General features: G+C 42.8%; 2 protein-coding genes across 2 annotated transcripts in view; both read right to left on the bottom strand.

Annotated features, from left to right (window-relative positions):
• itgb5 (integrin, beta 5) overlaps positions 1-9267 on the bottom strand; it is a 53311-nt gene extending 44044 nt beyond the window's left edge. The window contains exons 1-8 of the mRNA XM_014989771.2: positions 8652-9267; positions 7053-7138; positions 5599-5806; positions 5269-5518; positions 3857-4025; positions 1770-1931; positions 466-561; positions 282-371 (exon numbers count right to left, since the gene is read on the bottom strand). Of these exons, the coding sequence (XP_014845257.1) occupies positions 282-371; positions 466-561; positions 1770-1931; positions 3857-4025; positions 5269-5518; positions 5599-5806; positions 7053-7138; positions 8652-8718 (1128 nt within the window). The 5' untranslated portion in view covers positions 8719-9267. The remainder of the gene's footprint in view (positions 1-281; positions 372-465; positions 562-1769; positions 1932-3856; positions 4026-5268; positions 5519-5598; positions 5807-7052; positions 7139-8651) is intronic.
• A 684-nt stretch (positions 9268-9951) lies between these two features.
• On the bottom strand, positions 9952-21641 carry rbm44 (RNA binding motif protein 44). The gene is made up of 18 exons (XM_088012338.1): positions 21124-21641; positions 20974-21001; positions 20797-20903; positions 19756-19830; positions 18412-18593; positions 18201-18313; positions 16860-17376; positions 16737-16792; positions 15375-15533; positions 15131-15296; positions 15013-15044; positions 14230-14305; positions 14063-14147; positions 13900-13986; positions 13753-13826; positions 12520-12593; positions 12221-12419; positions 9952-10466 (listed from the first exon to the last, which is right to left on the bottom strand). The coding sequence occupies exons 1-18, from the start codon at positions 21368-21370 to the stop codon at positions 10173-10175; spliced, it is 2571 nt and encodes an 856-aa protein (XP_087868464.1). The 5' UTR covers positions 21371-21641; the 3' UTR covers positions 9952-10172.
• Positions 21642-23296: the final 1655 nt, after the last annotated feature.

Genomic DNA, 23296 nt, shown 5'->3' on the forward strand with positions numbered 1-23296 from the left:
ATATGTCTTTGAAGCAGACAGGTGAATACTGAGGGGTTTAACAGCTGGTGAGACAGATCTTATTAGATTCATGCTGTCTGAAAATAAATGTCTGACTTTTCTAGAACATTCTTTGCCCGTTTGGAACATGTAGTTGAGTCGTCTGCAGACTCCGTTAACAGAACAGTGAGGTTCATGAGGAAGGATCTGCTTCTGCCGTCCTCCCCCTCCTCTTATCAGATGGCTGCGTCCTGAGCAGACCCACACAAACACAAACAGGAAGCTGGGCTCGCTCCACTCACGTTATAGGCGGCAATGATCAGCTGGATGACGTTCTTCGAGTCCTGATCCAGGATCTCCACTGTGGTTCCAGGTATGAGAGCTGTGAAATTCTGAAAACATGAAATCAATAGAACCAGATCAGAGAAGCGTCAAAACGCTGCGAACAAAGACGCTGGTGGACGCCTACAGGGAGATGAAGCATACCTTATAAATAACGTAGAGCCGTTTGGTCACGGCGAAGATGAGGAAGATGTTATTTTCAGCCAGCTTCTCTCCCAGCAGAGCCAGGGATGGATAGTCCTGCAGAGAAGGAGAATCATGAGGCATTGTGGGTATTGGGTCCACATGTGCTGCCAATGAATTACAGTTCAGATCAGACAACGCTCTGAAGCTCGCAGTGAACTTTTGACCTCAGGATAAACGTCAATGTGGAGATGTTGTCGCCGCTCCACCCTCCTACGTCTCGCACTGTGATGTGTTCATTATCTCTGGACGCTCTGGTGTCTCTGATCTGATTTACAGGCAGAATCCAACAGATCAGGAGCAAAACGCTGCGGCCAGAACAGAGGTCACCCAGCTGGGAAACGGAGTCCGTCTATGTGGAAGTTCAACCTAAGCATGAATCCAGCTGTCCCGTTTCTGCCTTCAGGTGTTTGTTAGAGAACATTAGAGGACAAACAGCAGACGGGTCACGGAGAGCATGACGGAGGCAGACTCATCACCTTTCTTGGTAGGGTTTGATGATTCCAGACAGCAGGAGACTTTCTGCTGAAATCTGAAGAAGTTGCGTTGTTGTTTGGTTAATGTCTCATGGGGGACACCTGGACTTTTTAAAAAAAAAATGAAACAAGGGAAGTTTCTTCTTTGAAGAAGTGGTGAAAAGCTTACAGAACATTTGGTCAATTCCATGTGAAAGTGACTCTGGTTGACCTCTCCGGCCAACCAGGCCAACAGAGGTAGATTTCATCATTCCAACGCCTACCCAGCAGTCCTGGCTCGTCTCCATCGGCGGCGGTTCAGCAGGGCGGAATCAGAGCCACTCACACGGCGTCATCAGGGACATGTTTGGATCGTCAAGCAACAAGGAGCCAAATGTTGATCTGAATAGATCATGAGTGACTTCAATGGCCCTGTTAGCGTGGTCGCTATGACGATAGCAAGCTTGTAAGTCCCATACATATTTGGAACTGAAGAAGCGTTCTGAGTGAGAGGCAAAATGTCTTCACAAAGCAAGAGAACGAGATCAATTGCCTTCTCCTCAGTAACTAGGATGATTCACCGTTAAAATAGACAGCAATAAGTATTTTCAGAGGAAATCTCATGTATTTGCAGATTTTAGCTGCTTGTGTGTAACTGTGGCCCCTAACACCAGGTAAACTGGGAGTCCACCATAAGGATTATAAAGTCATCAACTTCTGGTTTTAGACAGGCTTAAAACCAGACATTTCAGATGGTGTTTAAGTTTCTCTTGGTCACTGAGGTGTTCTGGGGCTTTTTGTTTGTCTCACCATCTTGGTGGAGGCGCTGTACTCATTGTGGTCGTTGAGGTGGCAGCGGCCGTCGTGAGGCTGGACCAGCCCCCCCAGCCGGCCGTCCAGAGCCAGGTGCGGCACGTCGTCCGTGGCAAACACCAGCAGGTGGTAGGCCTCCTTCCTCCAGCCGATCTCCTCCTGCCGGTGTCAAGCAGGATGAACTGTTACAGTCACTGGAACTTCTACAGGAATTGCTGATCAGTAAAGGTTAGCAAAGCCTGAACATATAAAAAAAAACAACAACTCAGGATTAGGATTGTATTCTCTGGTTTAGTTTTGTTTACCAAAAGGTCACTGACAGTCACACCTTCCCTCTTTCTAGAAAGCCTGAGAACCACTAGTCCGCGCACACGCACACACACCCACACACACACCCCCACACACACACACACACACACACACACACCTTTCTACAAAAGACTCAGTTCAGGCTATTATCACCAGGAAACAACAGGCAGGGCTCACAGACTGCTGACTAATGCATCATGGTGCTAAAGAAACAGCGTTTCACCCAATCAGCAGAGAGAAGCCTTTTGTAGCTCTTTTGTTCTCTATGTAAAGTTCTCAGAGCGGTGGGCGGCCCGATCAGAACCCTCTGAACACCAACAACACACACACTGTTGTGGGAAGAAACTCTGCTCTGTGCATCAAACACTGTTTGTGTCAAAGCAAAGCGGCTCATCTACTATTCCCACATATGTAATTATTTCTGTTCATACGCAGAACATGACAGCAGCACTTTATGAATCAAAATATTGTTTGACCGAAAAACGTTAAACATTTTTAATCCTGTGACACATCCCAACACAGCCGTTTGTATTTCTCGACAATGCTGCAGAAGTAGAAACATTTAAATTTAATCTAATGTTTGGCAAATAAAGAAGCAAACCTGAGGGAGTCGAAGCCTCACTGAGGAATCAAAGCAGATGAGGGTTAAATGTAGCACATATGCTGGAAAGTGGATGTGTGGCGACCAGATACATGGAAACTAAAAAAAACAATCTTTTTCAAGTCACTGAACACACCATATATATGCCAAAGCAGGTCAGCTGCTAACACACACTCTTGTTTGTAGAAGTTGTTACAGAGTGAAAATTGTCTTCAGCAGTTAGATTTAAAAAAAAAAAAAAAAAAACGGTGAAAAAAGTCTTTTTGACTTTGTTTTAAAATAAAATACCAGCAACATCAACCACTGAGCGCATTTATAACTTCTACATGATCAGTTTTTATGGTAGAACTGCTTAAAATTATATTTTTAGAGTAATTGTTTTTTTTTTTCTGCACACAAAGGTTCCGCATGGAACCTTTATATTCCCGTATCTGGTACGCCTGTGAGTCTGCCGCACAACTGACATCTGCAAACAGATTCTGCCGGCTCACTGGAGGTTCATTTCTGATTCCAAAAATCAATCTGATGGGATGCTGGAAAACTATTGTTGTGTTCAAGTTGTGCTAAAAGGAGTTAGCATATCAGCAATGCGATTCAAGCATGTCAATGCTAAACACATAGCAGCAGCACAAACGTTTCCAATGCTAATGTCAGCGCTTACATTCCACAGCCCAGAGCGACGTAAAGAAATGCTGACAAACATAAATAAAAAAAAAAATAAAAAAAACTCAACATATAAATATGCTGAGGACTGCAGAACATTTATGTTTTATTTCTGTTTTTGCAGGGAAGTGACAGTGACTACATTTGAAGTCTTTCCCCTGCCCCATTTGGAGGAATTTCTCTGTATTCCTGCAAAACAATCTGCACCTAGAAGCCGTGCTGAGACTAAATCGGACCTTCAGATTGAGTACCACCTTCAAGCAGCAACTATTTGAAAGACAGCAGCTCCTGGTAATTACAAGGCAAGTCGTTCTCTTCCCTTAGAAAACAATTAAAGTGGGGGTGGAAGGCGGGATGTGACTGGGCCTGCGAGCGCCTCGTCCTCCTGATCCAGCAGCTGCACCACATTCAGCTTCCTGCCTGTAACCGTGGCACTTTGCATGTCCGACACAACTTTGCACCGTCACTGGGAGCATTTCAAGTAAGATTAAGGTAGGTGGCGCGACGTCACCTTGCACACGGCGGCCTGCAGGATGGCGTCGAAGCCTCCCTCTGGAGCGTCTCGGTTCCTGGACACCATCTGCTTCTGCACCTCCTCGTTGAAACGGTCCACTTTGTCCGTCAGAGAGAGGATGTGGCGAAAACCGAAGGTGGGCACGCAGTTTGGGAAGAGCTTGTATCTGTACAGGGAGACGCGGACAGAACGTCAGCCTCTGGAATTAAACAGTAAAAGCACGCTAAGCAGTAAATATTATCTTTTAAGTCCCAAAGCTTTTGGCTTCAGAACAAAATAATAATATACCTGATTATTATCCAAATCAGTTAATAAAAGGTATCAAAAGGTAAGAGTTGCACTGATCCAATTTTTTTTTTTAATCTAGTTGTAGAAATTTTACAAGCAGAGAAAAATAACTTACTGTTATATTTCTGATGCAGTAACTGAAGGGCCTTTCCTACCATTACTCTAAGCTAAATATGACGATGCCAAATTGACAAACATGTGTTATTTGCTGCTGCATTATATTTTAAATGTAAAGTATAAAGTCACAAGGCTTCTGTTTTTTCCTGACCGTGCCTGAACCCACCAGTTATGTTACATATTAGTGATGTGCTGAGGCCTGAGCTGATCAAAATGCAAAAAAAAAAAAAAAAAAAATATCACTCACACAGCAATGACAGGAGGCAGCTGGGGTCAGCACAATGTCATTCACACACACACAAACACACCACACACTCAACTGAGCCGGGATGTAACCTAGATGGCAAGTGATGCGTGATGGTGGTCTCACCTCAGGGGTAAACACTGTGTGCCCCCCCCACCTATCTGCTCTCCTTTCTTTACTGAGTTTGCATCAGCAGCTCATGCAGAGTGTTCTCCTTCATTCTGCCTCATTCTAGCAGCTGCAGCACATTAATCTACATGAATCATGTTAAACAGGTGTGACTGATACTTCAGTCTGCTGCAGACTCGCCAAAATAAAACCAAACAGCTGAGTTTTAGGCCAACACAAGTAAAGTGTGAATAGGGCCTGACGATATGGCTGAAAAATCACAATATTGATAATATCAGTACTGATAACTATTGATTAGTTTTTTTTGTTTGTTTGTTTTAAATATCTGAAATTCTGCCAAACTGGTGACATGACCTTTGACCTTTATTAAGTTTTCCCACGGTGGGAAAACATGAAAGTGCTGGTGCGCAAGTTACTCAACAGGTTGTTGCTAGGTAACCAAAGAGTGAGTTGCTCACTGTGAGAATGGCTAAAGTCTTTTCTCTGCCTACATCCCCCAGAATGCTGTGTGGTTCTAGATCGGGGTCGAGTGAGATAATTGGAAATTCAATCAGACGTATCACTTACTGATATAAACATAGCTCTTGATTTATTGTCCAGCCCTAATCCTGAGTGTGGTCGTGCTTCCTACCCGTTGCAGGGGTTCTCCTGGTACTTGGGGGCCGTGTAGGAGAAGGGCGACATGTTTTTATCCACGAAGGAGCCGAAGCCCAGACGGAAGTTGCTGGTCAGCTTCCCCATCTCCTCCGCCAGCTTGGTGCCCAGGTTACGGATGGTGTCCAGGTCGTCTTTCATGGACAGCGAGAGGTCCATCAGGTAGTAGAGGTCCACCGGGTAATCCTCCACCTGCCGCACCTGCAAGCTGAATGCCGTCTGGTCTCCTGCAGAGGCGGAGCCAGCTGGTGATTACCCACAGACGGACGGACGCCTCGCAGCTTCCTGGAATTCAGCCGGTTCTTACCTGGCCGCAGGCTGAGGGAGATCCTCTGGGGCATGATCTGCACCACGTCGTACTGGGCCGGTCCCGATCCTTTAGTGCTCAGCGGCGAGTTCTGCAGGATGGAGATCGTACTCCTGGGGTACTCGATGAAGCGCGGCTCGCAGCCCCGCTTCTGCAAGTTTTGCTTGAGGTCACATCGCGACGTCAGTGAGCGGCGCTTCCCGAAGTCCTGCAAGACCAGACGCAGCAAAGCTCACGCTGGTGGTCAGAGCAGCTCAACCATCAGCTTTTCTAAATGACAAATCATGACTCAGCCGAAATATTAATTAGGTTATTTCAGGAAAGAGAGTTAACCTCAACACTCTACTGTATCAATGTTTGAGACTCTTATTTTGAAGGAAGAAAAAGTGCAATGCGTGTTGACCATGTGGAATAATATTGGCTTGTTTTCAGTGTGGCTGACAACACTTGTTTATGTAAAAACTGATTTGTTTGTATGGCAGCATTTTTGCAGAAGAGTTTCAAAAACCAGAGAAAGCAAACGGTTGCCATGAGAAACGTTACCCAGCCTCATGGTTGGCTCACAACACGGAGGTCCGCTTCTGATCCTCTGCTACCCAAACTGAAGGGCTTTGTCTCTGCTATTGTTTTTACACAGTCTTTAGATTGCATCCATTAATCTCAAGTTCAAAATCCAAAATATGTGCACCGATCTAACCAGAACTACACAATTCAAGACTGAACAGAAACTCCTTCCTAACACAGCTTCATAAAACCTTTATTCTGTACATCAAAACAAAACTTGTTTTCAATTTTTATGACAAGAAACTCAGACAAGATTAAAGAGGGGATTTTTGGTTTTTCATTAAATTTTTATTAAATATTTGCTGACTATAGTTGTGGCCTCCTGTAATAATCTGGTTCATCCAAAAAAAAAAAAAAAAAAAAAAAAAAAAGGTGCTCTGGTCCTTTTTATTTTGGTTTATTGATTTGCTTAGGAGGCACTTCGGATTATATCGACACTGAAGTGACTAGCACTTCCATTCTGTTTGATTAAATCCTAAAGCACGCTGTGTGCTTCAGGGTTTTGGTTTTAGATAACCACTGCTAGCCTTTGCATATCTAAAGAAAACACAGCACATATCTGTGGCACCATGTTTTCTAGATAAAGCTTTCATTTTGCGTATCTACACAAGCTACACTTTATGCGTATCTACACAAGCTACACTTTATGTTTAACCTCGACTTTGTGTTCTCTGTGACCAGGAAAAATGTCTCAACTAGTTACAAAATGTTTCACGTAAACAGCAGAACAGCGTCTCGTGATAACAGTTTAAGATATTTGCTGATTAGTCAACATATTTTTTGCCAATACATGAACACAAGATGCTTACTGAAGCAGAAAACCTGCATAATGCAGGCGCCTTGGTGCTGCAGATTACCCAGCAGGTGTCTACATGATGACAGTCACTCACCTCTTGTGCGCACCAGGCGCAGCTGGGGTGGATCAGGAGGCATTCTTCACAGGACGTGGCGCTGCCGCTCATACAGATGTTGAGACCTGAGGAGAGAAGATCAGCAGCTGGATTCCTACCAGATACATTCAGAACAGAGACATATATATGCTCACTGTTATGGGGTTTTTAAATCAGTTTTATTGCAAAAATATGGATCCACCAGGAGGATGTTCGTTGCGTCTTTTGTTTTTTGTTTTATTTTGTAGGGGAGATGTTAATCATGAGGGTTTTCTGACAGTCTAAACTAGGATTATCCCTGCCTGGTGCTTAGCTGCTCATAAGCTCAAACAGCACTTTGCTTGTAGTATGAAAAATGATTTATAAATAAATCATCATCACTGAACCCAACATCAGTTATTTCTGTTGCGTTTATGAATTTATGCCTGACACAGAACTGATTTTTTTTTTTTTTTAAATCAGTGATCAGTCTTATACTATGCAGGTTTTTCTTCTCCCGTTGCATTGTAGCCAGTCAGAGAGAGACTGTAATGGCTGCTGCAGATCCCCCTCCGTTTGTCATGTGGACTTGCTGCTTTACACATTTCCTTACCCAGAATAATGTCTGAGCAGAGAGCTACATCCATGAAGCAAGAGAACAAACTACCTCTGTATGTTTCAAGCCGAATTATCGAAAAGTCACATGAAACAAATTAAACATGCTAATCCCATGACAGCCAAGCATTTCTGTGGACCTACAGCAGCGTAAGCATCATCTCCCTAACCGTTACAAACTACTGACCAGTAATATACATCGGTCATCTCTTCAGCCAAATTAACCTGGCTTCATTTATAAAGCTCATTATGATGGTTTGCCTGTATCCTTTCTTCATCTAATTTACTTACAAACTCTGCGCCTCATTTTGTTTTAGAGTTAACCATTTATTGGAACAACAACAAGCTTCACAAATCTTTATCTTTTTTTAAATTTGACATTTTCTCATTTTCCGTGTTGATCCCACTCTACATAGCGCCTGTACATTTCCAATCAACCAGCTAATTAACGACAAGCAGCACCACATGCCATGTTGAGGTTGACATGTTCCACAGAATTATGCGATTCCTCCAGTTCCTCTACATCCGACAGGAAACATTAATTAGAACAAATATGTTGGGAATTATGGGAGCTTCTTCAGCATCCTGCGGTAGAGATTCAACATTTGTCTCATCAGAAGTTGTTAGTGTATTTTCTCCACAATAAGTGCCAAGAACATAGACATGTGCTAGAAAAGTCATTTTCATCTTTCTTCTGACTAAAGTTATAACGTCTAGAAATTCAGACTTCAATCTGCTGGAAGGCTGGTTATGCAAACAATGTTCCATTGATAATGACCGATTACTGAGAAGGACAGAAGAATCGGACATGCTTAGTAAAAAAATAAATCCAAAGTCTAATTGATCATCCGCTTCCACGCTCCTCATCCCATCAGCAACACATTCTGGGTTTCAGGTAAATAATTCTGAGTTGAACCCAGCCGTGGTTCTGAATAGTTCGGGTTGCAAGTGTGTTTTGGTTCTACAGGGCACAGACTGGCTGCCTACTGTTGGCTCCAGTCTTACCTCCAGCAGAGCGCAGAAACGTCTCCAGCAGCATCCAGCACAGAGCGGCTCTTCCCGGGCTCCACATGGTGTCACGGCGCCGCCAGTCAGCTTCTAGATTTCTAGCTTTCTTCTCAACACATACACACGCAAGCACACACACACTCGCACACCAAAACACGCGCCGACGTGTCTAGTTTCCCATCAGACCTCCCATTTGACTCCGCTCCGGTTATCTGTGCAAACCACAGCGGATCTCGACCGCGTCGCCGGAGTCTCCTCGGATCATCCTCCCGGCAGGCAGCGCTCTGGCTCCGGGGGGATCCGTCCCTCCGATCCGCTCCTGCAGCTCAGATTTCTGCTTGGACGCCTCTGCACTTTCCCGACCTGACCCCTCCAGACAAAACCCACACAAGTGACAGCGGCTCCCAAACGTCCCTTACGATTTCATGGCACGGCCGAGGCTCAGATAAGCGGCAAAGCGAGGATGGGATGACGTCAGAGCCGATCCAAGATCAGCAGATGTCCACCAAAATAATATCTCAAAACAACCGCGGTGTTCCTCTCCGGACTTTAATGATCCGCTCTTCCAGTCCAGTTTACGTCCCTGCTGGAATCTCCGCCTCCTCCGCCTTAGGGATGACGCTGCATTCGCGGGAGCTCGGAAAAAAGCATACTGGAAACATGAAGCAAGAAGAGATCTTTCCTGCCAACAGCCATCACGATCTTCAAATAAGTCTTTGAAGAATCTAAATTAATGAGTTACAACAACATCCATTTAGGATTAATAAAGTATTTTTGCATTGAAAGTGTTCAGTTTGCTTGGGGGGGGGGGGAACTAAAATCTAACCCAAAACTGTACTGACAGAATAAAAAAAGTTAAACTTCTCTTTCTTTTCATCCTTTTTGTTGCAGTAAATGTCCAACTAGAGGAAAATTATATACTTGAATGTTGTATTCCAGGAAAAAATAATTCTTAAACTACATCCAAAGGACCAAACATTGTGTTAAATGGTAAAAACAAAAAAACTAATTCCCTGATTGTTCTGAACGCTACAGTAGTTTCATAAACCTGCTTCAACATACCAGCTGTTCAATACTGCAATATCAGGTATAAGTATCAATCCAATACCAGATAAATACAGGGCCTGTATCGCTGATACCAATACTTTTATTTTGATATATCAAACTTCTGACCTTTAGGCATTTTTTGTGGTTTTTCCTTTCTAGGTCATACGTTTTAAATAATTCAAAGTCTATTGGTCTAAAAAAAATACTCTAACAAACCAGCAAAAAGTAAATAAAAAATGTTCAGACAGAATACTGTTCAATGGGTGAGCTTTTTATAAGAACAAACATCTAAACAGCAGTTAACATCCATCTGTTAACTGCTGAAGAAAAGCAACCCAACAGAAAACGAAGACGCAGCATTTCTCATGAATGATCTTAGATCTTTTTTCTTTACAAACTTCAAATAAAAATGGAGAATTGCTGCTAATTTGGAAATAAACAACTTGAACTGAGGTGCACAGTCTTTTCCACTTAGTTCTGTGTGGCAGTAGGCGATTTGGTCAGCAGGTCAGAGGTCATGTCTCTGATGGTGCTGAGGGGCAGGCTGGCCAGGACCCCCTGGTGTGTGGTCTTCAGCTCCAGCAGAGCATCCAGGATTGTCTGGCGGTCGACATGGGGGTGGAGCTGGGTGAGCTCGGCCATCAGCGCGTCCAGGCCACCCATGGTGCCGAAGTGCTGAGGTACGCAGGTTCCCTTAGCGGTGGGAAAGATGCTCACCACCTTCCTGGTTTGGATGCTGGAGCTGAGGACCGCTGGGTTTACCAGCTGGGCAGACGGAACGGTGAAGGTGAATTTAAGGCACAATAATCTTACAGCTGAGCTAGAAATACTGACAAAACCCGAGATATTTCAGAATGTCTAGTCCAATTGTTTTATCCATCCTAGGGATGCCCCGGTCCACTTTTCACTTCCAATACGATACAGATATCCGAGGTCTCGTATTAGCCAATACCGATCCAAGAAAATGCAATTAGGGGCTCTGAATGATAATAATAATAAAGCATGATGCTGCTCAGAGCACAAAGCATAGAATTAGACTTAATAGAACTGCCCTTATGGATCAGGCACATTGTCATCAGTACCTAGTCTAGCATTTTTTTCCCCTATATCAAAGTCGAAACAAATATTAATATCGGATCGATGCATCCATACTCCATTCCATGTGGGAATTCTTGGTTTTGCCAAGCTCTCTGTAGAACCTTTATTCAAATGTCCCTGTAGACCCAATGAAAGGTGCTGGAGAACAAAATGTGCAGGTTTCATATCCAAGACATAAAAACAGAACTCTGGTCACACAAAAACCAGTAACAAAGAGGCAAAGTGCTGAAGGTTCTGAGTGAAAGCAGAAACAAGAATAGATTCTCTGCTGGAAATCATTCAGATCTGAAGTCTTCCATGCCAAAGTGGATCGTTTTCTCATCTACATAAAAACCCCTTTCTGATATGAATACCGTTTTACACTGGTTGTCATAGCAACCTACAGACGAGCAAAGGAGAGCCTGCATATGTGATCCAGCTTGGCTCCTCGTCAGGTTTACAGTTTAAACAACACGAGAACAACCGGTTTAACAAATAAGTGAAACACTCAACGTCATCATGGACAAAATGCATTGACACGATTTCCATTAAATATGATAGGATGTCTTGTTAAATGTATTTGTGTGCAGCGCTGTTTGCATACTGATGTAAAGGATTTGTCAGACATGCACAGAAGAATCAAAGCAGCACTGCAGGTATGTTTCTTGAATAACATAACATAATGTAAAGCTAAAAAAAAAAGTTAGTTTTACATAATGCTGCCCCTTGAACCATTTTAAACTGAGTCTCATTTTATGGCAACAGACCAGAACTCTGAATATCCATTACTGCCACCTGCTGGTATATTTCTGCATAGGAACTAATAATGCTCTGCGCAACAAAGCAACCTGAACATGACTGCTGTGTGAGTAACCCTGAGTGTGCTGCTGTGAGGTTTAGTTGCTCTAATAAATCCTGTGGTGTGATCCTCAGTAGATCCATCTGTTCAATATGATCCTCTCATACTACCTAAAAATGCCAAGTGCAATATCTTTACTGAACATCTTAACAGTTCAATCTTACTTTTATCATTGCCTCATCTTTTAAGCAATTACTTGTATAGTATTTATTCTAGTTTTTTTTATTGCTGTTTTTGCCTGCACTAGTTACACTTGTATGTATACATGTATATATGATCACACTTTTTTTTCTGTGTAGTCCGGTAGCCAAGCAACAACATTTTGTTACCAAATTCACTTTTGTGTCTTTGTGTAATAATAAAGTCTAAATCTCAGTATTGCAGTCAGGAAATAAAACCAGTCCTAGTGAGGACATCTGGCCTTCTCCAGATGTGTGTAGACCCAGAAGCATGGTAGTGTCCCCATGGCAACAGGCTCAGTAATACACTCGGATTCTTAGATTTGCTATTTTATTTGAAAAATATCCGTCATGCATTGTGCATAGTGGAGTTTAAAGGAAGGATCCATCAATCAGAACCTCACCTTTTTCTCAGTGAGCCTCCAGTTGGTGTCAGGATCCTGCGGGGCCGTGGACCCCAAAGTGGAGCCAGGTGTGTGGCCCCCAGCAGCGGCTCCACTCAGGTGCCTGACGTGCATGGTACGGCTGTGCAGTCTGTGACCATTGAGCTCTCCGACTGCAGCTTTAGCCATCTCTGGGCCATCCACCATCACTATGGCAACTCTAGAGCACCGGCCAGAGACAGAACCTCCATGAGCAAACACTGGAACCTTCCAGAGAGCTGAACGGATCCAGTGAAAAGCGATGAGCGACAGTAGCTCACCTCACGCCGTTCTTTGAGGGGAAGATGCTGACTTCTGATGGTTGGAAACTCTCAAACAACTGCCTCAAGTCACTCTGAAACATGTTTCAGGCTCTTTTAGTCAAATACTTGTGAAAACTATGATGTGGCTGGGTTTTTACATGCAGAACAGATGAGCAAACCTTTCTCCCAAAAATGTATGCATTATCACAAACTGAAAATATGCTTCTAGCCAGGTCTGATTCTTTTAGCTTCTGTTTTAAGCCACGTCACAGTGATGCCAACCTCCATCTTTGGCTTCTTAAAGCGACACCCAATGACTAGTTTTTCCAACATTAACAAGAAAGTCCAAATAAATGCTGTTACTTTGACAATTCTTAATATTTAAATAGCTACGCTATCGCTCATGTGTGAACCCATTTCTGCATTTCCATGGCAAATGTGCTCAAAACTTAGTCGATACTCAGCTAATGTCAAAAAAATTCCAGGGTTCCCATTAAATAAGGAAAACAATTAATGTGAATGTGAATGAGTCTGTTCACGCGATAATATAAAAACATACTGGACCACGAGCCTCCCACTACTTCCTGTCGTCTTCTTTGTGGTTTATGTCAGTAGTAACATCTGGTTGTTCATGGTACTATGAACTACTGTTCATGTCCTATTGCAGTTTTGTGAAATAAACCAAATTTTGTTAAGACACAAAGCAAAAACAAACCTCATCCTCCTACACCAAAAGTTTTTCCATCCAAAACTGAGTTTTTCAAATTTGCTGAGTTTCCATTGGGCAAAATGTGGTCAATAGAAATGCAGTTATTGTCAGCTAATGCTTCACATGTTTTAGTTCTTTCAACATTGAGACGGAAACACTAACTTTTTGGGAAACTGATGTTCTGCTCATCCAGAACATTGCAGCAGTTTGTTTCATTTGTGATACAGAATAACAGGAAATGGTGACTTCTAGCTATTCATTAAATTTTTTTTCATTCTACCAATGTGATTAAGATGCTTGTATCAATAATGACTAGAACATTTATGAAGAAATTTCCATATATTTCTGCTATAAACCGTTAAGGCTGCCAGCTCTGCTACATGATGTCATTTCTAATCAGCTTCATCAGTCATGTACTGCCCTCTGCTGGCCATTACAACGAAGTACAACTCACTGGATTTCAAAATGATCATTTAACCAAAATCTTCCACTTTCCCTCATTTGATGTTAGAGCACCAAGTAGCACGTGTGACTAAACTGACCTGTGTCACATGACCAGGCAGGTTGGATACATACAGCACTGAGCTGCTGCTCTCACCACTGACTGATTCTGCATCTGTCAACACACACACAGACAATTCAAACTGATGAAACCCGGATGATGTTTTGAGTAGCTGCTGACGACCTACTGTCGGCCGTGTCTACTGCCGGTGCTGGCAACTGCAGCTCCTCCTCAGCGTCGTACCACGCCTCACTAAAGTTCACCTCCTCAATGCCTACGCGGCACAAAAACAGAATAAGAACATTCAGCTACAGTTGTGGTTCCATCAGCCGTGTAAAGGTTCTGCTCACCCATTTGCTTAACCAATCGCTCTTTGGGTACAAGAGCTGCAGCTCCCTTGTCCTCTTCATCTTCCTTGTGGAGCAGTTTGGGTTTCTGGAGGGGAAACAGATGGTAGTTAAGGTTAGCTGCTGCTGTTGCATGGAGCACATTGTGGTGTTGGGGGTTGTGATCACACCTGGCAGCTCTGTCTGTCCCCGTCAGGACCTCCACCGTCTCCAGCTCCTACATGCTTCTGTGTCCCCTGGGTGAAACTTGGCATCAGAGAGGTGTATTAAATATATTAGCCAACAAGTATTGCACTCCATACAGTCTTTGCGTCTCTCGGTGTATGAATATTGCAAATATTGCACACATATTACGATGATGTGGCCTTTTATTGTGCAGTCCAAGCTGCAACTAATGATTATTTTATTAATCAATTACTCTATTGGTTATTCTGATGATTAATCTGATTTTAAAAATAGCAAACACTTGATCGAATCCTTCTAACGTCAACATGTGAAAAGCTCAGCTCTTTCTGCTGAATTTAGTGCTGATGAATACATTTTTCTTTCATTTGTTTTTAATGAAAAATATATATTTTTATACAGCTTTGGCCTAATTACTGCTCTGATAATGGTGTTCTTTTAACAAATGACCTTTTATTGGAATCTAGTTGACGATTATTTCTGTCATCAATTAATCACAAGTCATCTGATGCATCGCTTTAGCCCCAGACTAAACCGTCTCCATGACGAGGGGTTTTTGAGAAGCTCACCAGAAAATCATCACCTGCAGTTTTTCCTTCATGAACATCATTAGCTGAAGCTCACCACACAAGAGGCCTTGTACAAACATCTGCCTCATACAGGGCCTTTTTACCCAAACCATGAAGAAATAATTCAGCTGACTTCCTAATTAAGTTTGCAACATCTCACTGGTTGTTGAACTGAAACTCCAACAATGTGTGTCCACTTACCAAGGAGTCTTTTCCTGCAGGTCACCAAGGATCTAAACAAAGACAGAGACAGACTGTGGAAGGTTCTCAAAGCCCAGACATCTGGGCTCTTGCCTGGGGGTTGTGAGTAACCTCTCACCTGTTCAGGGACGTAACATGCTCCTGCTGTGATCTTCTCAGACTCCACACACAGAGGACTCAGCTGCCCCAGAGGAACCCCCGTCAGGATCTGGTGCTTCATCAGGTTATAGTCAGTTACCAACTTCTGCAGGATCTTCACAACGTTTGGTGGCAGGTCTTCAGCTCTGCAGAGAGGTGATGGATTTTTCTAGAAAGCTCTTAGTGCAAACAAAGGGAGTTTAATTGCCCTGTGGGTTCCTCACATTGCCGTGGACAGGTGTCCCTCAGCGGACGTGTAGTAGAGCCTCCAGACGTGCTGCCTGCACAGCTCATAGTGCAGGGTGAGCAGGGTCAGCTCTGCTTGCTGGGCGCGCTGCTTACAGCAGCAGTCCATTCTAGGAGCAGTCGACACACTGCCAGGGCTGGAAAATACATTCAGGGTAACGGGAATCAACTGGGGCCTGCTATAGCAATGCACAGGAGAGCAGAGCATCGCCTGGCAGGAGGAACCTATTGTTCTCCACCTAATAATCAGCAGTCTCCATGTTTTCCTCACCCCCATAATATATACATATATACCAAAATGTGCGGCTCAATGTCGAGTGTACGCTATTGCTAGGGTTGACTTTTTCCATTATGAAGGCAACGCAATTAGCAAAAAACAGTTGAGAAAAGAGCATGTTGGGATACTGGCTTAAGACATAGGCTCCATGCTTGTGATAGCACAAATACTACTGGTAGTGTCAACATGCTAATAATAGCCCACAGGCTAATAATATAATTTAAGCCGACATTAGCATTTTAGCTACTTACATCCAGTGCCACACACTGGATGTAGGGAATTGGTTGGGTGAACAAACTCCTGCCTAAGATCAGAAGGCTATTAGTAATCAGCGGCACACTGCTGGCGGATGTTTAGTGTCAGAAAGCTGATGTTTCTCCCTACATCCAGAGGGTGGCACAGGTTGCTACAATCGATAGTAGCCACACAGGCACACCCGCTAGAAGGAAACAAACACACCCAGTACAACACTTTCATTTTATTGACTGAGAGGTTGCCAGGCGACTGTGCCAAAAGGCGTTTCAAAAGAGAGCAGATAGTCCGAGCAGAGAGTAAGTCTGAGCACGAGGAGAAGTTTTGAGTACAAGCATTACAAGTTTTGAGAAGATGGATAGGAAGCCCTGCTTTCAAAATAAAAATGTAAGCAAAAGTATTAAACGTTTTGAGAACAAAAGACATGAAATCCTGCTTTCATACTGAAAATGTGTGTTCTTGGATTATGGCAGAAAAATTCCCCCCATATAAAACGAATTGCTCTTACAAGGGTACAGGGGTCTGTGGAGCTACAACAAGAAGGACTTCAGACCAATGCGTTTAAGTTCTACCTTAAATAGATCATAAAGTTAATTATTTACATGTGAAAAGGAAGGATTTAAAAGCATGATCTATCCACTTTGATACGAAAAAAACACAGTGGCCTGCCGGTGGACCAAAGGCAAACCACCGGCAGTCTGCTGTTGGTGGTCCACAACTACCAGGTTTAGCATGTTTTCTGTGTCACATCACCTTTCTGACACCACACAATAGGCATTTGGGACCACCAGTTCTTGCTCCTACGCATTACCTTTTGCTCTTCTTTGGCTCCTTGCGACCTTGAATCATCTGGAGTTTGACCAACTCCTGAAAGGATAGAGAAGGTGAGAAACCATCTACAACAGTCCTAACCAACACGAGGTTCCAACCTTACGTCAGCCAGGTAGTCCAGATCGGACATAAGAAGCTCAGTCATGACGTTATGTTCGGATGTGTTTGGTCCTTCAGTTTGGGTCTGCTTTGCTGTGCAGCTCTCTACCTCAGTGTTCACTGCAGCGTCACAGCTGGGTGCGCAGGGAGCAGTGGAGGTAAACTTCTCTGCAGCGCTCGTCGGCCTGTTGGCTGCTGGAGGGTCGCCCAGCTGGATCGAAGCCCCAGCATTCTGCAGTGTCACACCGTTGCCTGCCAAGCACACCAGGATGCCCCTATCATCCTTGATGGGGAAGTTGAACTGACTCCTTTCATCTTCGCTGTTCAGTCTGATCTCCACGTGACTGGCTGCCGTTTTCTTGCCACCAAGCACAATGTTTTCTCCTGCAGGACCTGCAGGAGGAGGAGCCTGCTGGATCTGCGCTGTGTGGCTGGTGCCCCCCTCTGAACACTGTGTGAGCTTCGTGGCGTCCACTGCTGGCTGCTGTGAGGAACCGCCGTTTTCCACTGGACACTCTGAACTGTAATATGAAAACATGTGACGGCTCCGTTCAGCCAGAATTCATCTCCTACTCTGAAATTATACCATATCTTCAATAGCCTTGAAAAACGAGGTTGCATTTTTATTAAAACGTCACATTCTCTGTGAAAACCAGCAGAAACAAATATATCGGTTTAATAATTTCTTTAAAAATTGCTTCAATCTAAATTAATCTAAAAAGTTGTTAAATTGCCATAAAAAATAAGTGAGAGAAAGAGGAACTGATGGGATAAAACGGACATGTCATGGTTAACATGATCACAGCAGGTCATTTTGAAAGTCATGCCTGGAATAGGATTGTTGAAAGTTTCAGTAAGTTAAATTTAAGAACTTTTACAACCATTGACGAAATACAAAATTGACGCAATATATTAGCAGAAACATTCAATTTAACATTTTAACCAAGAGATATTTTGTTGTTGTCAATTAGTTACCAAAGAAGATTCCAGTTTATATAAAAAGAACCAATTATGGAAGCACAGGGAAAAAAATCAAAACAATTACTTTAACCCAAATAAACAGAACACTATTGCAATCGGACTATATGTCTGAGCTCATCCCCTTTAACTCTCAGTTTCAAAGGTTTTTTTTGGGAAAGTTTTTCTTTCTACTAAGGATAAACTGGGGCTGAAAGGATGGGGAAAAGAAGCAATCTGATAAACATTAATATTTAGTCTTTCTGATTTCTCCACAGTTTCCCAACTGTACTCATTTTCTGCTGTCACTCCATGCCGGAGTATTTTTATTTTTAAGGCGTTATGAGGCACGGTGGTGACTCCTGAAACTGTGGTGATGTGTACTCACTGCGCCTGGATGGTGGAGGAAGCCCTCTGGCTGCCTGCTGCCGAGTCCTCAGGCTTTCTTCCATCTCTGGATCTTTCTAAGTACATGTTGCTTGCCTGAGACACTGATGAACCCTACAAAACAAAACTCATCCTGCACTGACTGACCACTAACTTTGGCTGTTTGGCATGCAAAACCTGCTCTCCGCTCCACTTCACTCCACTCCACTCACCTTGTGCTGGTTCAGTGTGTGTGTGAGGGGGAGGCTGTAGCCCATCTGGTGGACCACGGCGTTGTCACGGGTCTCCTCACACAGCTGACTTTGAGATCTTGTCACATTGTTAGAAAAGCTGGTCTGGGGTAAGTTCTCCCTCGTGTCACCTGCAAGCATCTTCAACATCTGCAGAGACGCTTCTGTAGTGGAGGGAGGGGGAACCTGGGATTGGTTAGTTGAAGGATAAACCTTCTGACAGGTAAACTACAACCAAAATCAAAAACAGTTGTGGGAGTTTTTCTGCACAAAAGATCCAGGCCAACAGGGGAAACACACACTGGTCCATTTAAATCAGACCAGATGTGGTGGAGGTGAGTACACCCTTAAATTCTAATATTACTTGCTGAAGGTGGTAAAAGTTTTTCACTGTAATGCACACAGATCACTATAGGTAGTTCCTATAGAACTATAGGTAGTTCTATAGGAACTACCTATAGAGATGTAGTTCCTACATCTTCAGTGGAATCTCACCAACCTTTGGCTGACCTTACCCCAGTGGTTCCTAACCCTGATCTTTAAAGGTGCAGCAGCAGACTGGTTTGGGTCATACCAGTCTGCCTTTACAGTCAATTTCACAAAACTGACCCTAAGGGGAGAAGATGGAGTGAACAAACTGAACCTTGAAGTGGCAAAATGGACTTAATGTTTTCTGTACAAACACAAAGTTCTGTCTTCCAGGTATGACCCAAATCAGTCACCTTTAATCCCCACCCAATGTTCCGACCAAAATATTGGAACACTGTGGTCGACATATTTTAGGTGCACACTTGACTTAATGAATGGGTGATTAACAGGCTTCTGCAGCACATGATGGCTGCAGAGGAGGTCAAGTCATTTGCATTTTAATTATGTAAAGCACTTTGAAATGCCTCGCTGCTGAAATGTGCTATACAAATAAAATTTGATTGATTGATTAAATGAGATGTGCTGGAACAGAGATACATCTAAAACAGAGCATTGGTTCCTGAGGACCAGGGTTTGTGAACCATTGCGTTACACAATCAGCTCAATCATCAGTTCAAATATGAATGCTGCCTTTACTGTCTTGCTGCCACATTACCACATCTAAAGTCCTGTGATCCAGGTCTGCAAAACCTGAAAACAAAGTTTCAACACAAATTGTTGTTAACCTTAAACTCCTCCTTGGAGCCCACAGCTTCATTTGCTGCTTCACCATGTGATTTACAAGTTCTGAGAGGCTGTAACTGTGCACTGGACACAACTTCCAAGTTTCGCTGTAGAGAATGAGCAAGGTTAGATGGTGGCAAAGCTCTCACCAGCTGTACAGATCCACAAACTTACGCTTTAAATAAACATAACCCTGAGAAAGCTCCAACCCAGGATGATTCTGTAGGAAGTAGTGAAGGCCTCCCTCATCTGGAGAAGAAAAACAAAAAAAACATCAGACAAAATCTATTGGAACACACAGAAGAGGCTGGGTGGAGCATGGGCAGACAGGCTTCATATGGAGTGAAATCTAACAGTCATCTGCATAACAGTGAAAAGAGATGTCAAGGTTTCTCAAAACTGACCCTAAAGAAAGCAGATCGATGAAATAAGGAGAGGGCCAAGGACTGAACCTTGAGGGACACCAAAGGTTTTCTGTTTGAACACAAAGAGCTCTGCAGCTATGACCCAATCCAGTCAATACTGCACCTTTAAAACCCGATCCAATGTTCTAAGAACATGTGAACATGAACATAGAACATTGTGTTCAACGGGATCACAGGTGCTTGTTCATATAAATATACTCTCATGTCTGTCTCATTCCGAGCTCAGATTGGTGTAACAGATTTCCAAAGACAGTTAACTTTCTGATGAAAACTTTGAAGAAAACATGCTATAGTTGTGTGTGATTCTTAGTTGTATGAAGAGTTTTGGTAGTTCTAGTATATTTTAGTAAATTCTGTTGGTACAGTAAACAGTTTTCAGAAGATGGTATTGTATTGAGATACATGTGAAAGGGATTGGCAAAAATTTAATTCAAAACCAACTGTCATCTTAACATTTGCAGTGTTTTGTCTCATTGCTAGTTTTGCTAGGCGAGGCCCCAGCAACTCATGGTTGGACCTTTTCCAGATTTCCTTTGCATATTACTGATCATTTGTTTTCTGCAAGCAGGTGTATGAATGGACTTTACATGCAGACGACGTCTGGCGTCACAGTCTGCACCTTCGAGGGACCAAACTTAGACATCCAAACACGACCCAGAAAATACGTCGTTTGTTCTCTAGTTTTAATATAGTTTTTTTTTTTTTCTGCTAATCCTCTAAACCGACAGAAAAAGCTACGCTATCCCCTTCTGACGAGGAATGGCACACCGGACGGGCTTCCGGTCCATACCCAGTATGATGCTCCTGTCCTCCGCCGACAGACTGAGATACCAGCGCAGCAGCTCCGTGTCCGTCAAAGCCAGGTAGTGATGAGCGTTCACCAACTCTAGAATTGACCTGTGCCGAGAGGGGAAATAAACCTTCACGTCTCTTCCTTATGACCATGGGAAGAACAATATAGCTTTACCTGCGCAGCAGGAGCTTCCGGCTCTCCTCTGTGTAAGCAGAAACCACATTTAGTTGGATAATAAGACACAAACTAAACTACAGACCTCTACAGCCTCACTGTTATTAGCAAACTACTTTTAGCCCACCTCGTGACTTTAAGGGAACTTACTTGCGTTCGAATGTTCCCAAAAGTAGCATGGAGGTGTTACAGACTGTGTCAGCGAGTGAGGTGGCGCCAACACGGCGGGACAGTCCACGACCCTGTAAACTGACCGGGGAACAGGCTCCTCGTAGTACACCGTGGCGTGTGGACCGGGCCAACCAGCCAGACACACAGACGAGGGATGGTTCGTCAACAAATGCAGGTCTGCGGGGCTCGTGCTCCACACAGCGTCTCTCTTGGAACGCAGCATCATTAAACGAAGTCAATTTGGCGTTAATTCCCCCTTAACTCTAAAGGCTAACTCTTGTTACCCAGTGTTTTGTCTTTGTAAAAAAAAAAAAAAATAAATAAATAAATACAAATTAAAAATAGTTGTTTAAGCCGACAGGAGCTTCAATGTCAGCTTGGAACCTAAAGCGAGGTTGGTCACGTGACCACACCGTGACCTACTTGTGGGTTAATGAGGAGAGGCCGGAGTAGTCTGTTCCCCGAAAGGTGTGGTTGTGTTGCGTTGGGGCTACGAATATTAGGTGTCAAGTTTTGAGATCCTTTTGAGAAAATAACCTAAATACCAGAAATGGCAACGAGGATGCATTTCATAAACAGTGTGATTAAAGTTCAGAATAAATAAAAGGATTTTTTGTCCATAATTTTTGCTTTTCAGGGATTCTTGAGAATAGGGAGAAAATGGGTTTAAGTTTCCACCAAATTTTTAAAATTATTCCTCAAGCTTATGTATTCAAATATGACAAATAATGTTTTGAAAATGTAAAGATGCTAAGGTTCCCAGTTGCAACATTTTTTGAAAATTACATTTTTAATGGACTTGACCCAGAACTTTGTCATCACCATCTGACAAAAATAAAAAATAAAATAATTCTTTAATGACCCCATTAGTGATATTTTTGCTCAGTTTTACTCAGAGATAAATGCTTCTCGAGAAACAAAAAAAAATATTATTTAAAACAAAAACCAACATAAAGTCCATCTGATGGCGTTAACAGTGCATGACGGAGTTGACACAGATTTTAAATTTTATTTTTATGTCTCACGGTGTTGACAAAAACTTGGCACAAATTTCAATGGAGTTGGAAAATACATATAAAATATTTTTAATTAAATTTATTGATACTTTTATAATTATTTATTTGAATACTTCTACTTAATTGTCATAATATATTAGTATTCTTTTAATTGTTTTAAACTATTATAATGCATTGAGTTCTGCTCCAGGACAAGGGATTTTAAAGACACCATCCACCTACCACATTGTTTAAAATACAAAATATTCAGCAAACACCAGGAAAATATACATTGTTGTGCTCACATGACCCAGTTTAGTTTAGTCAGATATTTGAAAAAAATATATTTTGTGTATATTTTATTCAGATTTTGTGCTTTATCCCTGTTTTGTCCCTATTCTCAAGAATCACTGTTTTAATACTGGTTGCATTATGTGACCTTGTAGATGATCCAGCAAGACTGCTTGTTTGCTCAACCAGGAGTCAGAATCACAAGCCACCATAAGGGATATCTGCATTTTGTTGTGAACCTTTTTGTTTGGAGCAATCCAACACAAAGAGTTAAAACATATCAGAGCAGCCTTTGTCCTCGTCTCCCACGCTGCACCCACCACATTCAGAAACAGAGCTTCTGCTCCAGTGTGGAACAGCGTGTTCATCTACTGCAGCACCTCTCCATGCTCTGCTGAGGGGCCAGTCCTCTGCTGCTGTGACTGATCATACAGATAACACTGAATCCAACAGAAATAAAAGTTTACCTCCTACACGTGCTTGTGTTCATCAGCAGCGAGGAGAAGCCGCAGCTGCAGCTGGTGACTGATTGTGTTAAAGCAGGGCTTTTGGTAGTAACTACTTGCATTTACTCAATTACATTTACTTCAATAAGTTTTTTTGGGAAAAGTGTGTAGTTTTACTATGCTAAATGTTTTACTTTTACTTAAGTATTGACTAAAATTTCTGGATACTCCACCCTATGAGAGTAACTTAACTTAATGAAGAGTTAGCTTGTTCCAACCAAAAAATCACCAGACACAGACACTCACCTGCAGGTTTTGTAAAAGTTTTATATTGAAAGATATTGATTTGGGAAAATGTTTCTTTTGCCGGTCTCGGTCTGTCTGATTTTAATTTCTGATGATTCAATTTTGAAACGATCG

The sequence above is a fragment of the Poecilia mexicana genome, unplaced genomic scaffold (genome assembly GCF_051168715.1).
Source record: "Poecilia mexicana isolate PSO_F unplaced genomic scaffold, ASM5116871v1 scaffold_2, whole genome shotgun sequence".
Taxonomy (NCBI): Eukaryota; Metazoa; Chordata; class Actinopteri; order Cyprinodontiformes; family Poeciliidae; genus Poecilia; species Poecilia mexicana.